This window comes from Corvus cornix, chromosome 8 (assembly GCF_000738735.6).
Source record: "Corvus cornix cornix isolate S_Up_H32 chromosome 8, ASM73873v5, whole genome shotgun sequence".
Classification (NCBI taxonomy): Eukaryota; Metazoa; Chordata; class Aves; order Passeriformes; family Corvidae; genus Corvus; species Corvus cornix.
Genome location: NC_046338.1, coordinates 29,267,102 through 29,283,234, shown reverse-complemented (window position 1 = coordinate 29,283,234; position 16,133 = coordinate 29,267,102). Strand labels below are relative to the sequence as shown.

At 40.4% G+C, this 16,133-nt stretch overlaps 1 protein-coding gene across 3 annotated transcripts in view; it reads left to right on the top strand.

Moving 5' to 3' along the window:
* The window catches only part of LOC104693596 (BMP/retinoic acid-inducible neural-specific protein 3), a 208,442-nt gene that overhangs the window by 135,909 nt on the left and 56,400 nt on the right, over positions 1 to 16,133 (top strand). For all 3 annotated transcript variants that reach the window (XM_039556233.1, XM_039556231.1, XM_010406338.4), the window contains 2 exons: positions 5,671 to 5,776; positions 8,949 to 9,185. In XM_039556233.1, coding sequence (XP_039412167.1) covers positions 5,671 to 5,776; positions 8,949 to 9,185 — 343 coding nt within the window. The remainder of the gene's footprint in view (positions 1 to 5,670; positions 5,777 to 8,948; positions 9,186 to 16,133) is intronic.

Sequence of the window (16,133 nt, the reverse complement as noted above, 5' to 3'; positions counted from 1 at the left end):
GAACAGACTTGAGTGGAGAGGTGATTGTTCCCTATCAGAGGAACCTGAACAGCCTTAAAAAATCATAGTATTTTTAACAGATGTAACAGCGTAGAATTAAAGTAGTATGAGTTGATTTCTAGGTCCTGAAGTATTCTGATTTCTGAGGTATTTAATGCTTTATGTGAGGAGAATACATTTCAATTTCCTTGTTATTTTAATGTAACAATCTGGTCCACAGTAAATTCCTGGGAGTGTAGAAACAAAGGAGCGCAAATGGAAGGATTAGACTGATCTCTTGGGAAGCTTTAGTGCTGCATTCAGTAAAATTCAAAGTCGTCTCCTTGCCCAGAAACTTGAAAGAAGTCCCTATTTCCCTTCGAATGAAGTTGATGGAAATTTTGCAATTATCTCTTTTGCAGAAAGATCAAGTTTACTGTTCCTATTCCATGTTACAGATGACAGAAAAATATGATGGGAGTGTTTCCAGGTCTCCCGAGTTAGTGGGCTCTTCAAATTACAGCACCAGCCCTATGCTGTTAGAAAATGTGTTGAAATTTCACATGCCTTTGAGGTATTGTTTTAGATTCCTGGCAATTAAAAAAATGATATTGGAAACATGAATCCAACCCCTGACATTGTGAATGCTTCTGGTTTGTCTGTACCTCCTCCAGAAATGTTCATCTAGCCCATAGGGCAAGAAGTACCAGTGCTTGGAACACTCAGAAAATCTGATTTATTTTAATTACACACTCATTAGCGGGAGTTTTTTAATATGTTCAATGACAGAAATAGGGCAGCGGAGCAGCAACTATTGTGTGGCAAAGGGAAGTGCTGGAATAAAGGTGCTTTTGTGAAAAACTGTCAAGCCTGGGGGAAAAGAAAGAAGAGAGTTAGCAGGAGATCCACATCTAAATAGAAAGTACATTTAGTGCCTATTTATTTGATCAACTCATTTCTAAGGTGAAATGAGCATCAGCCTGGGATTACAGGGTGTGGGAGCACGGGCTGCAGGACAACCTGAGGGTGAGGTTGGTAGGAGAGTCATGGAATCCGAACCACTGGGGTTGGAAAAGACCTCGCAGATCACCAGACCCAGCCATCAGCCCAGCACCACCACCGTGTTCCTCAGGAGAATCCTGAAGCCTTCAGGTTTCTCCCCGTTCCACACTTTTGCCCCGTGCTCTGTGGGCACAAGCACTCAGAACAAACCTTCCTCCCTCACGCAGGTACGAGGAGTTTGCTCTAAATCCTTATTTGAATGTTCAAAGTGTTAAAGAGGTTTGTGAATGCGAGCGCAGCTGCCTGTTCTGCAGTGACCAGCACTGCCTCATCCTCCTTTGTGCTGCTTCAGTTCTCATCCTCAGAAGCCAAATCCATTTTTAAATAGTGCTGCTGAAGAGGACAGTCCTTTATGCAAGGCACACACCACCTCTGCATGGGCACTTCGTTAGGAATATCAGCTACGTGCGCTTATAAGGACGTGCCAGGAGCAAAATCTCCACAGAAACGTGTTCCCCTTTTATTGGGAAAGTCTTCTATAGGCTTAATTACCATGGACAAAAAAAGCAGACTGTTTCCCAGGGAAATACTACCCACTGATATCACAAGAATTCAGCCCTGCTTAAGTGCTAGGAGGTATGTTCTCAGTGCACTTATAATCGGGTCATTATCACCATGGTTATGAGATTTAACTGACTGAAAACTGTAGGCATTTGTCTCATTAATGCCAAATGTTAGAGTTTATTTCTGGGAGCTGAAAACTCTGCTGCCCAGGGAAACCTGTTCTGTGATAATCTCTGAAAACAAGGTGCCGGAGAACATCCTGCCTGCTTCGTATCAGATGATTTCACAGGAGTTTTGTTACTGGTTCTTAGGGGGTTTTGGTTATTTAATGACTTTGTTCTGTCGTGGTTTGCTTTGTGAGTTAATGTTCTTTGTGGGCCACAGGTCGTGCAAAGCAAACGTGGTTCTGGTGCTCTCGGCACACAGTCAGTCACTTCTGGACCATGCTACATCTCAGCATAATCTGCATTTCTGTTTTATTACCTTTCCCTCTCCTCTTTTTGCTTCATCTTTTTTTTTTTTTATACACTTTCTGACGAAACAGTTTTCAGCTGTGATCTTGGGACTGAACATAGTCACACTTCTCTGCTTGGAAGATAATTAAAGACGTGCCATTGCTTTTCCAATTTCATTCCTATTGTTTCCGAAACAAAAAATGTAAAATCATCAGTGACACCAGTAACACTTGGATCAAACCAGAATTAAAGTATTTGTATCCTTTTAAATTTGTTTTTTTTTCTTCTCTAGTCTGCTTTGCTATCACCAAAGTTACCCCAAAATGTCCAAGACCAGGTTGGATGGAGCTTGGATCAACTTGGTCTAGTGGAAGTGCCCCCATGGCAGGGCTTGGAACTAGATATTCCTTAAGATCCCTTCCAACCCAAACCAGTCTGTAACTGTACGATTTAGGAAAATCTGATCCTTTCATTTGAACCAAGAATTTGATAGAAATTTGAGGCTTTCATTTATCAGTCACTCACATTTTTTTCTGATTTACAATCTTTGTGGAGTAGGATTTGTGTAGAGTGTGCAATAGCATATGTAACTGCATAACTTTGACCTCTGACTAGAATTGTCATCCATCAAAATTTGAAGGTTGGGTGATTTTTATATTCTTTAGCATTTCTTTTTTTATATACGGAGACTATTCATTTTGAATTTCTTCTTGCAATTTATTTTCTATGCAGAAGCTAAGAGTACCAGAGCAAGGCAGCTGACAGAGGGTGTGAAGGCACCCAGAAAAGTAAAAGAATGAATAATATAAATATAACATTGGGAACTAAAAAATAACATTTAGAAAAAGTCCTTATTTATTGTAGTATTTGTCCAGCATTGTCTATTATTATCATAATCATTATTATTATAGCAATTTTTTATTACTTCACTGCAACAATGATTGTCTATAAGTCATATCAAAACTGCCCTACATAGTTTTCTCCTGAATCAATGTATTTATAAATGCTATCCCTCAAAACAGTGGTAGTCTCTACCTATGTCTGCCATAATTCAGATAAGAGTGAAGAAGCATGAGCAAAAAGGGGCACAATAAGTACAAAGCTCCTTACCACCCTGCCTTATTATGTGATTTCAGGGGGCATAAAAGAGTGACAGGAATGGATAGGAACTCTAAAGTTTGCTTTATAGTTTATACATTCCATATAACTTTATGAAGCTGCATCACCTTATAGACAAACGCTTGAAAAGCATAATAATAATACGCAAACCAAAACAACACTAAAATAAATGGATCTTTAAATAAAGAATTGCACAGATGAATGCTGAGCACAGTATGTCAGAGTAAGGCTAAAATTCATTGCCACATTTACCTGTCTTTTTTTGTCTCCTGGCTATTTCTCTTATTTGATCTAGGGAACACTCTTTGTTATTGTATAAAGAGAACAGGATTCTATATATGGACTGGGGGTACTTCCAATAAAGAATATTTTAGAATGGAATTTTAGACTGCTTGTTGGCAGAGGGCTGAAGGATCACATGTAAATCACAATTGTCATTCCAGCCGTGTCCAACCCAACTCCTATCCCCTTGCAAGAGTCTTTCTACTGATTGAGGATGATTAAGCAAAAGCTGTAGTAAATCTGGTGCTGTCGTGAATATTAAGGATTGCCAAATGTGTGCAGAGAGGACCCAACCTGACTTGGTCCCATTTCCTTGTGCAGCTCGAGCTGTGCTAGCAGGTTTGATGGAGGCCAGTTCTGTGTCCTCTCCGTGGGCTGTGGCTCTGCAAAGGGCCTCCTGCTCCACCCTCAGGAACACTTCTTCAAAGTAATGGAAGGGTGCCAGGAGCTTGGAATGACAGGAAGTCTCATATATTCTTTGCAAAAGTGCAAGAAGAATGTGAAATCCCAGTGGTTTCAAGAGCATCATGACCCACCCACAGGCTATGGGCGAGCCAGGTGACCCTCAGCCACATGAACAATCAGGGTTTACATCAGCAAACCTTCATATACCCCCCAAATCAGACTGTTCAAATAGCCCTCTCCCTTCTGTTCTTTACAATTCACATTGGTTGTCTGGTTGCATGGCTGTATTTTGGAAATCTGCTCCCTGACCCTATAATTTAGGCTTATTCTCCAGGAGATCCACAGGTGAGTATGATACCTGCAGCAATAGAAGATAGAAGGGGTTGTATTCAAAACGGAGGCAGATACCAAATGAGGGTAAATCTGGCCACAGTTTCTGAAACAGTCAAAGGAAGAGAAGTAGGAAGCTCCAGGAGAGTGGCTGAGAACAGTTTGGGAAGTGCATGGCAGAGGGATTGGTTGTACTTTGACAGCCAGTGGGTCTAGGATGGCCACAACTCCCTGCTGTGCCTGCTTGCACTGCTTTTTCTCCACTTTCACCTTCTTTTCTCTGCCTTGTCTTGATACAAAGGAGAAGGAACTACAAACTCATGAATCTTCTACAGCACCCAATGCAGTTTAAAAAATGTGAGATCGTGGTATATCCACCCATGCTAGGGGTTGGGGTTTCTGCGGCTGCCTGCTCTGCTGACCACCTGCCCTGGGCATCACAGCAGTGCCTCATTGCTCAGAAACTGTATCAGGCCCTTCTCATTTTAAACAGAAATCAGCCCTTTTAATTACTTTGTTGATGCTCAAGAATGATATATAGCATTCCAGGAAGCAAATAGATTGCTAACTTCTTTTTTACCTTTTATTTAAATGTGCTTACTCACCACCTTGCACCAGGGGACGTTCAGATTGGATATTAGGAAAAATTTATTCACTGAAAGGATGTCCAGCCACTGGCACAGGTTGCCCAGGACCATTCCTGGAAGTGTTCAAACACCATGATATGGTGCTTAGGACATGGCTTAGTGGTGTGTGTATCTGTCAGTCCTGAGTTAATGTTTGGACTTGAAGATCTGAAAGGGCTTTTCCAACCCCAGTGATTCCATGATTTAAATAACTGCTCTCTGCCAAATATAAACCTCCACTGTTAAGCCAGAGCTCTGCTTGTGGAGGTTCTGTTTTGATAAATGTAGCTGTGTTTTGGTTCTGTGGCCATGGATTTGGTGATTGCAACAGAGAGAATATCCAGAATTTTGTGCCTAAACTTATCTCAGGCCCCCTTCCCTTATGAAAAAATATCCCACACTCCCACCACTATAAATACTGCTCATAAAGGGTTTTTAATTCCAAATACTGATCTTCTTCACTGGAAAAATCTAAGCTTTTTCTATGATTTTGAGAAAGACTTGTCATGTGCACAAGTTTCAAGAGGGGGAAATCACAGTCCTCGTTTTTATAAACCACATTTGGCAAACTCATTGTAATTCCCACAGCTATGAAAAATAAATTGTCTTTAGTTTTGTAAATTGGTGTGGCATTACAGCATTCTAGCATTGTACTACTGTAGTATTTGTGTAGTATTGTAGTGGTGTCGTGCTTGTAAGGATTCTCTGTGATAGTACTTCCTGCAGTTTGTGGGACTGGTGAAACATTTGCCCTCATCCTTTTGGCAGTTAAATTGAGTTATGTCACCATAATCAAGTCTGAAACGTATTTCTGGCTGAAATAGAGGGAAACTTGATGACATAATCTTATGAACTCCCCAGTCTGCTTTGGATAATCCAGCAAGTGCTTCTCCCTTCCCTTCCACCAGGTGACAGAGACACGGACCGGTCCTCTCGGCTGCAGTAACTATGACAACCTAGATTCTGTCAGCTCTGTTCTGGTTCAGAGTCCTGAAAATAAGATTCAGTTGCAAGGTATGTAGGTGCAATTTCATTAATTTGTTTTGGGACGGGGTGACATTTATCACGCTATTTGTTTTTTTCTTTCTTCCACCTCATAAAAGGTCATTTTCCTAATTTTTGTGTGTGTGTGTGTGTGTGTGTGTGCAACGAGTGCGTTCCAGACAAAGTGAAGGAAATGTCAGTACCTCGTGCTGCCTTTCGAACAGAAACAATTTCTGCACCCATCAGAAAATAATTGGAATAGCCCTGCTAACATTCTGCATCCCTCTTTAGCATCCACTGGCACAGCTCCTGAACAGCCTGAATTCCCCGAGATTCCACCAAGCTGGGAGTGGCATGTAGTGCGCTCTCAGCCTGCTTTGCACATCCTGAGCAGTAGCTCACACCCCGTGTGGTTGTTCCACCAAAATTAATGGGGTTGCCAGAGGAGCAGGATATCCATTTTCAAATACTCTAAATCAGGAGGAGTCAAAGGGCTCCTCTTGGGAATTAAAAAAAAAAAAAAACAAACTTGGAAGGTTAAAATCTCACTCATCAGGAAAATAGTAGTAATTGTGTAAAAATAAAAATTAAAAATAGAAAGAAGCAGAAAGAGAAAGCAAAAGGAAGAAGAGAGTAATCATTTCTAAATAATACTTTTTTTTCAAAATTCCAGCAGAAGCATTTCCCAACCTGCATATTAGGTCGCAAAAATTTTTGATAAGTCCCCCTTCATGGTATTAGGCCATTAATAATTTCTATTTTCAGTTACAAAAATAAAGCATGAGCAAAGTATGGCTATGAAAACACCCACTAAATTCTCTTTAATGGATGTATTCGTGTATACCTCTGACTCTACGGCAATTAATTATTAATTTAAAAATTAATTAAAAATTAATTCTTAATTTGCAGTTGGAGGTAGACACACAATTATTTCCAATATTTAAAATTTTCTATATGAGTTTTGTAAATCACTCAGACAAACAGTGTGAGGTGGTTGGTGACATTAAGAACAGCTCTCAGGGATGATGACCTTCAGTCCTTCCTATCCTTCCGTCTTGGGATATTCTACGTTTCTATGACTCTTCCATAAAATATCCATGTGTGTTTTCTCCCTTTCCTTTCTCCCCAGAATAGATTAAATCCATAAAAACATAAAATTATTTCCCACAGAGAATATTTTAATTTTGTACTAAAAACTTGTCATTTCCACTGGGATGCAATGAATATTTCCAGAAAGATGTAATTTTTGATGGCTTCCAGCATATTCGCTGTGTTTGTCAGTTAAAATTTGGAAAATAATCTTTGCATCTCTCAGGCTGTGGTTTGTTGCCACTGGATTGTCATGTGGTGAAATGTGTTACCAGAACTGTGTAAACTCTTTAATGGAAGAGTCAAGCTGGGTTTTCTTTTCCTTTCACTACCTCATGGTTTTTCACAAGCACACAACTCTACTGCAATATTTACTCAGGCAGCAGCAGAGTTTCACAAATTTTGACATCAGACAGAAGAAAGCACAGTCAGACCAGGTTTCAGCAATTGTGGTATGAGTTTCGACTTGGAAGGGTTCTGAAATGACTGTTACAGCTATAGTTTGGGATATATCTAAAAATAAGAGATAAATCTCTGTGAAATCGTCCAAGTGCCTATGGAGAAGAAACTTGTATCACCAAATACCCAATTCATATGCTGAGAAATTACTTGGAACACAAATAAGCTCCGCTGGTTCTGGAGGGATTATGTTTGCCACAGAAAACAACAACAAATATTAAATAAAAATTCATAATGTCCCTTGCTGTGGCTCTTTGATTGGTTATCTCTAATGCAGCTGGAATGACTGAGGGCTACAGGGTTAAAACACTTCTCTGAAATGATGCCTTAGGTTTTAACTTTTATATTTTTCAAATCCTGCACTGCCTGGTGTGTAACTCTGAAGTTTCTTGCAGCCTGTTCACTTCTGCTCTCTCGTGCCAGGCAGACATAACAAAGCCTCTCCAGGCCTGCTCTCCAGGGACACTCAGACCGTCCTAGGCCCAAAAAGTATAAACCAAAGAGCCTCTAAGGGGGGTAAGATGAGGGGAATTACCTCATTAAACTGAAGCTTTAATTGGAGATTAACCCTGCTATGCAAATGAACCAAACCTATAAAAGTGTGAAGAGCTCGGTGACCTTGGGGTCCATCTTGGGTCCATCTTGCAGTGGCCTCTGGCTCCCCAGGGGTACCTTTGAAGGCCTTTCAGATAAATACCTGCCTTAATTCCCTTATTCCTGTTTAGTCTCTGTTTTTAGGAGGCCTCTCAAGGTATCAGTAAAATACTCATTCCCATCACTGGGATCTCATAAACAATGGTCAAGGCTTTCTGGTCACAAACATGAGGAATTTTTCATTCACCTGCTCCCTGGTTCTGACACAGGAGCTGGATTTTGCACCCTTTGCATGCTAAAACTTTAGTAGATTTAAGACTGAGTTTTCTTCCTCGAGGTTTTGTAGCCCTACCCTTCACATCCAACTGACTGTCCCAGAGCAATTTGCTACCAATGCTAGAAAAATAAAAAAAATCAGCCAAATTTATATTTCAAAAATTTCCTCCAGCCCAATTTCCCCCTTCCTTCTTAGTTTACCTTACAGAATCATGAGAGATAATGAGTTGTTTAGACAAGCTACATCTTCTTGTGCCAAAGGAAACATGGAAAACCAGCCCAATTTCGGATGGAATTGTTTACACCTCTTTTCCTGATTATGCCGTATCTTTACTCTGTCTCTCAGGGCTGCTTCCCCCTCATCAGCATTTTCAGAATCTGCATTATTGCTGGCACCAAGATTATAATTCAGCTGTGTGATTTCCTGCTACAAGGCTCTGACTGCTGTTCACTCAGCAGCTCTTCCCAAGGAGAAGTTGACGTTGCCCAATCCCCCTAGGAAGATCACAACAGGAAATATCTGAGGAATATAGGCTACTCATGAGTGGATGGATGTCCCATGCTAAGAGGGAGATGTGAGGAATATGTCTGAAAATAACTATTAAGAAAGGAAAATACATTACGTAGTACAAATGCTGGACAGACATGCAAATTGTCTTAAAAACTTAATTTATTTTTTGTTTTTCATAATTGTTTGTTTGTTTGCTACGTAGGTTGGGGAAGCTGCTTGGCTCCAGAACTCCCTTTGTGTTTAATACCATCATATTTCCTCCATGTCCTTCAGGTCTTCAGGTCATCCTTCCTGAGTACCTGCAAGAGCATTTTGTGCAGGCAGCTCTGAGCTACATTGCCTGCAATTCAGAGGGCGAGTTCATCTGCAAGGACAATGACTGCTGGTGTCAGTGTGGCCCCAAATTCCCGGAGTGCAACTGTCCCTACATGGACATTCAAGCCATGGAAGAAAACCTGGTCCGCATAAGTGAGACTTGGAACGCATACAACAGTGAATTTGAAGAATCTGGTGAGATTTTTATGGGGTTTTTTCCCTCTTTGGCTGAGTCTCATGGAATGGTTTGGGTTTCAACTGGCCCGATCCATGTTGTCTTTACAACTTGCATGTGCCACGCTGGGTTTTCCTTAATGCATCCAGGTTTGTTTCCTACATCATTTTCACCTGTCCTGATCATCAGAACTTCCAGTCCCATAGAGAATGGGAACTACAGGTAAAATCAGCTTCTGAACAACTGTTTTCACAACTCGCTTGTTCAGTGCTACCAGGAACAGCTGTCTAGCCAGATGGCGGGGAAAGTAAGGAGAGCTCAGCAGACCTGGGAAAAATCATTGTAAAAAGAAAAAAAAATTGAGGGAGATAAGGAAAAGTCAGAAAAAATACAAAAATCACAGGTTTTAATGAGTTGTGTTGGAGAAAGAGAACCAATCAGTAGAAGAGAAAAGGAGGAAGACTACACAGCGGTCAAGGGAAGAGCAGAATAAATATCAAACAAAACTGAATGAACAGTACTTTATAGACATTCATTTTCCTATTTCTTGTTTTATTGTTACTGATTCCTCAGTTCAAGAGAACTGATAATTTCAAGAGACCTTGTATCAGTTAAAATTTCATTTCTACTTTTAACCTGAGCTTTTTATCTAAGTCTGTTTAGAAGACCTGAGGCCCTTTTGCCATCCCCATGCTCACTTTTAGCAGGAGGAGACCAGAACTTAACAATATTTCTCCTTGGAGCATCACAGACTTCTCTGACTATAAAATCATGGATTTGTGTTTTGGTTTTGTCTACATTGGGGTGCATTTTCCCAATGACAATTTGGACACCTTTAATGATTTGTGGAGCCATGCTATCATTTACTCCTTTCCAAACCAGGGCAAATATATTCACTCTGCAGAGGGGCACATATTTTGCCCTATTTTGTCCTATCTGCATGGGCTGTGACACCATTCAGTGCCTGAAGAATATCCTTTGTAGGCACCTACTTAACAGCAATTTTAGTTAGGCTGGAAGAACACACACATCTGAGTCTGTGGAGGATTCTTACAGCAAGCTGTATATGGACAGCAAGTTAATTACCAGTTTGAATTGTTGTCAGCTACATTTCTAGTCCTATGCTCAGGTCTGTGACATGACTGCCGGGGAAATTTGGTAAGAGTCAAATTCTGGGCTTTTAAAAGATTTTTCAGTTCTGCTGGGTGAATCACTAAAATGCCAACTTCACATATATCTGTCAATTTGGTAATTGCTAGTAGGTGTGGTTACTAAGAAGTGTGAAATTTAGGTTATTAACATTGTTAAGACACATGCCACACTCCCCTCTTTAGCCCTTGAAATATTTAAATCATTTTTAATCTAATAAATATACCAAGCATGACTTCCACAACTCAGAGGTAGCTTAGAATATTTCTGCTTTTATCTCACAAAGTGTTTTGCATAAAGATGTTCATGGGAAGATGAGATAGGTAACCTTGTGTGGGTCTACACTTGGACAAAAGGTGGCACGCGAATTTTTGATTGATGACTTTGTCATTGAGCATTCAACCTCATATAAATCAGATATTACCTCTGAGCAGCTCTTTCAGTGCTGTCACACATGGTCTGTAAGCATTTCCAGCCACACTGATTTGTATATATATATATATTTTTTTTTAATATAACTATTGGGACATATTCTGCAACATTTGGAGCTTGAGTGATATTTACGTGATGAAAAGCCATTAACAAATGTCAGAGTGACCTGATCCATGTTAACAGCACGATCTGGGAACAAAAGTGACCTTTATTAAGGAAAACTCAGAAACCGCTAAACGTTTGTCTAAATCAGTGGGAGTCAGCTTTTGAGATAACAGTATATTGCTTTATTCTAATCTATTTATAATAAAAAGTAAATTCACTAGAAAGAAGGCTAGATTATGCAGTAATTTCAGTCTGAGCAGCAAGGGGCAAAATAATCCAGAGCACTCACTGCTGGCCCATACAATCTACTATTAATGGCAGAGGAATTAATGAATTAATGAATTAATGAATTTCCTTCTATGACACTGTAAACTCCAGAGCCAACCAAAGGTAAATACAAGATAATAAATCTTTTACCTTTTCTGCCCTCCAAGCCCATTCTTAGCTCACATGTTACAAAATAGTCCTCAGACTCCAGAAATTAATCTTGTCCCCTAAAACAGACCTTTAAGACTTACTGGGTTCACTCGAGGCCATTCACAGTGCCTGTGGTGGGCAGGGTTTAGTTTAAAGAGGAAGGAGTAAATATTCGGTTTAAGAAGGTTTGTTTACTCTTTGTGTTATCTCTCCTCCTGTCTGTTCAAGATAAAACAACTGAGGAGTGGTTTTTTTTTTGAAGAAAGGATGAGAGGGTTGGGGCTGTTCAGCCTGGGGAAGAGAAGGCTCAGGGACAACATCTATGAACACCTGAAGGGAGGATGCAAAGGGGACAGAGCCAGGCTCTTTTCAGTGGTGCCCAGCAACAGGACAAGGGGAAATGGGCATAAACTGGAACTCAGGAGGTTCCCTCTGAACACCAGGAGACACTTTTTCACTGAGGGCGACCTAGTACTTGCCTAGTTTGCCCAGGGAGGTTGTGGAGCCTCCATCCTTGGGCTTACCCCAAGGTTGACTGGCCGTGGTCCTGGACAACTGGGTCTAGGTGGCCCTGCTTCAACAGGGCTTTGGACCAGGGGTTCTTTCTCATCTCAGCCATTCTGTTGCTCTGTGATCAAAGAATTGTTGTGGTTTCCACATAGAAGGACTCTGCTCTGCAATCTGGCCTTGCTGGTAGAGACAATTCTCTCTTGAGCCACCCTGACTGCTACAGGTTACATGACCGAACACATTCCAGTCCACAATGTGCCGTTTATCCTCATGTGCAGACTGCACTTCACTCAGGCTCCTCTGGCACTTTTTAACTACTCAAATCCCATTTTGGAGGATGTGCAGCAGTATATTATTTATCCCTCAGTAAATTTGGCTGCCTTTTTCATCTCCCTAGCTGCCCTCCAGCAATAAATACTTGATCACTATTAGCTCAACGAGCTTCGTATAACCCCTTAGTGTCAGGTTATGTACTAAGATCTTAAAGAAATTACATGAGCTACTTCAAATTGTTTACTCTGAACCATCTGCTTATCCTTTATCAGATCTTGTGGCCTCCAGACTCTACTACTCCCCAAGAAAATGAGCAGCTGTTTCCTTATCAAAAATCCATACGAAAGCTGCTCAACTTTTATGTACATATTTCATTAGTTTCTTGAGGCATTTGGCTGAACTACTGTGTAAGAAAAGTCCTCCCTGAGACCATCGTTCCAACAAGCCATGTTCTTACCGCTAACGTGCGGCCTAAAATATCACCTCTAATGGAATCAAGCAGCATTTCATCTACCTTTCCTCACGTGCATGAAAGTAGCCTTTCACTGGAATTTGTAGCCTGAAAGCACAGCTAGGTGATCCAGTTCGACCTGCTGTCAAAGGTCAGAGGTCACTAAGTTTCCCTGAGATTCCAGACTGTGGAGTCCACCCATGTTAGATTAAGGCTGTGCAGTCTTCACGAGCGTCCCTGCAGCCCTCCTCACCTTCTTGGTGTTCAACTATTCTTTGATATTGCCAATTTTCTTGTTCCTCTTCTGCCCCAATATAGGAGCACCTACTTGTCCAGGTGCTTCATCCTCCCAGTGAACTCAGCCTTTCCATTTCAGGAAAAAGGTTTGACCTAAGCATTTGAATGCAATTTTTTTCCCCCAAATAAAGAGTGTCAAAATATTCCTTGAAGAAATTCTCACATTTTGGAAGTAGGTGGGACTTACACAGCTGATGGTTGCAGCAGTGTTGAAGATAAGTGGGGATAAAAATGTTGCCATGTTACCCATCGCTGGTTTGGGAAGATTTTGAGAGTGTCTTGTCAGGAGTTAATATACAAAGAAACCAATTCTGACACACAACACTGACTGGTGATTTAACATTTTCCAGAGTTCATGACCCACTGCTCTAAAACACAGGGAAGACAAGAAGAGCCCCCAAACCATCCACAGGCTCTGGATTCTGGGAAGGATAAGACCATGATCACACATTGCCTGTGCCATTATCTCGGTGTGGTTGGCTGCTGGGTATCTTTGGAAATCTGAACACTTTGTATAAATACTTGAAATGACAGCAATTTTCTTTTAAGGTGATCTGGTTGTTGACATTGAAAGAGAATTTGTAGCAGTCCCTGTAGTGACCTAATTTCATTTTTCAGAGTTAAAAAGGCTATCAAAATAAATAAGGACATGGATGATAGTGTTGCTCAAACAGTAGAAAATGGCAAACTGCATTTTCATAGTTTCTTTTTTTTTTATCACTAGCATTTACCAGACCTCCTGGAAACATGAAAGTAAAATCTTCCATCAAGCATTTATTTTCACATATCTGACATGCAACGGCAGCTTGTTGCCTTCTCCCTGCATATTTCACAACATGCTGAGCAGTGGATTTTTTTTCCCCACCCCCTTGAAGGCAACAAAATCTCTTTTGGAATATTTCCTTGGAAAGCCTGGGATGAGGAGATGTGCAATAAGTATTATGAGACGTAATTTCAAAGTAGCTTTGAAATGACAAACTCATACTTTTAAACATTTGGTTTAAATGCCAGCTAAGGTGGAAGGGAAGAGCATGCCCACCACAAACTGGACAGAAACTCAAAGGGGATTCAGTGGAGCAATGAAATATGTGCCGGTGTGAATCATTTGTAGCCCATTAACTTCAGGGATTTGACTGGAATGTCCAGCACCAGCTTAAGTAGAGCAGAGCCAGAGCCATGGAGGCCCTTGAAGGGTTTGACCACGGGACACAAACACTATTCACTCCAACAGACACGTGGCTGCACGGACAGAATTAAACATCAAAAGTCACCCCGTAAAGATTTTGAAATGCATCCTTCTACAGCTTTAAATGATGAACAACTTCTCAAAATGTCGAGTTTGATTTTTTCAGTCACTTCTGTATCTGCTTTACAGAGATAATTCAAAAGGTAAATTTCAGTATCACGGAAAGTGCAAGCGATGAAAGTACAGCCAAAGTAAATTGATATTAACTCTCACATTAATATTTGCTGAAACTATTTTTCATTGTCCATCCATCCACCATCACTGCTTTGATTGCAGAGTAGTAACAGAAGCGAATTGCTGGTGCAAGCTATTCTTAAATCCCTGGTTTCATTGGATTTGGATTTCATGTCTAATGCATTCCATAATTCCCTAATAACTCTGGGGTGCCTTGCTATTGAGCACTGGTTACCCTTTACATGTACTGACTTAAAATCATCTGAAAAAATGCATGGTTTTGAAAGGTTCACCTAAAAATGAAGTCTGTTCCTCAGTTAATACACAGCACTGCACAGATGTGAACAAAGTTTTTTGTTTGCTCAGCAGAGATTGCTTTGGAGACTTTGGAGTCCTGTTCCTCAGTTCAATTATATTTTTCCCTTTCTTTACAATGATTGAATTAATGATGTTCCCAAAATCCCTTGTATAAAAGAATTTGATTTAAAGGGTTGAAGAAAGTGGGTTCTAATAGAGGAGATGATAAGCTTATTACTGAATTAAATATCAGTAATACTGAAGATGAAGAAGTTCAACCATTCCATTATTTTTGGGGGTAGCATTTGCATCCTACATAATTACTTTTATGCAAAACCTACTGACAGTAATGGGAAAGATCATCTCCAGCATTCCAAAATCTGCAGAGAGATTTAGAGAATAATCCATTTAATAGTGTCATGAATTTATATCTCCATCTTCCAAACTGCAAAATGTGGAAAACCACCATATTTTGCTGATACACTTTCCTAGCTCTCGCTTCTCCTTCAGCTCATATTTTCCCAAATGAAGTAAGGCCATGCTGTAAAACACCAACTTTGGAACAAGAAAGGCTCCTTCCACTAAGCACATCTGCTTCTCAGATCTGTGAAACTGGTTTAGGAAAGCCAAGCACAACAGAAGATTGTGCTTGCCTTTGTGGTCACACAGTCTTTGTAAAACAGGACCGTGCCCTCACTCCTGGCTTCAGAAATGTTCTGCTGTTTCTTGTGGAGGACACTGATCCCTGGTTTTTTTTTTCAGTGAAAACAAACCACTTCACTTGAAAACAAATCACTTTGTGATACTTCCAACAGGCAGGCTGCAAACTGTTGTAAAATACAGCAAGAACAAGACTGGAAATGAGCGTTGGCTCACACCTGGAAGTGCAGGTGCTCAGGGGAGAATTCCCTACACTCTCTGCCAGCCTTATGTATTTGTTACAGATGGAAAGCATTGCTTTTGTGATTGCTGAGGCCGTAAAGAAGCTGAGAAATAGGAATTCTAAGATTGTTCCAATGTCAGAGACACAGTCACATAGTCAATCAGTACACCCACCCATGGCAAGTGATCATATTTGATCTCAAAATCCACACAAATGTCTTAGCACTTCTCAGAAAAGAGGATTTTAGTCATCACTCTTGCATGTAGATACTCCTAGATGCTGAGCACATAGCAACACAGAGCAATACATCTGTTGAGTTACTTTTTCATTCATTTCTTTTGTAGCAATCAAAAAATATCAGATACAGCTGGACTTATTTAATTTGCTAAAAATATACTGATGCTTAAGGAAAGCAGGTGCAAATCCAGGCCATTAACAAAATATAAAGTTACATATTTAGCTTAGATTTAAATAGACTAAATTTGAAGTTAGAAAAAAAAAGTAATGTAAATAAATTTAAATAGATTCTCCAGTGCTGAAGACAGAAACCTTAGACATGTGATGCACAGGATGCATTATGAGGAGAGCCAAAGACAAATTCAAATCTTCAAGATCAAATGTGAATCACAACACAAAGACACAGGAAACCTGGGGGCAAGAAGTCTGCACCATCAGATAAGTACTAGCTTTTTCATCATTTCATACACTATTGTCAGCTGCAGTTCTGGAATCAT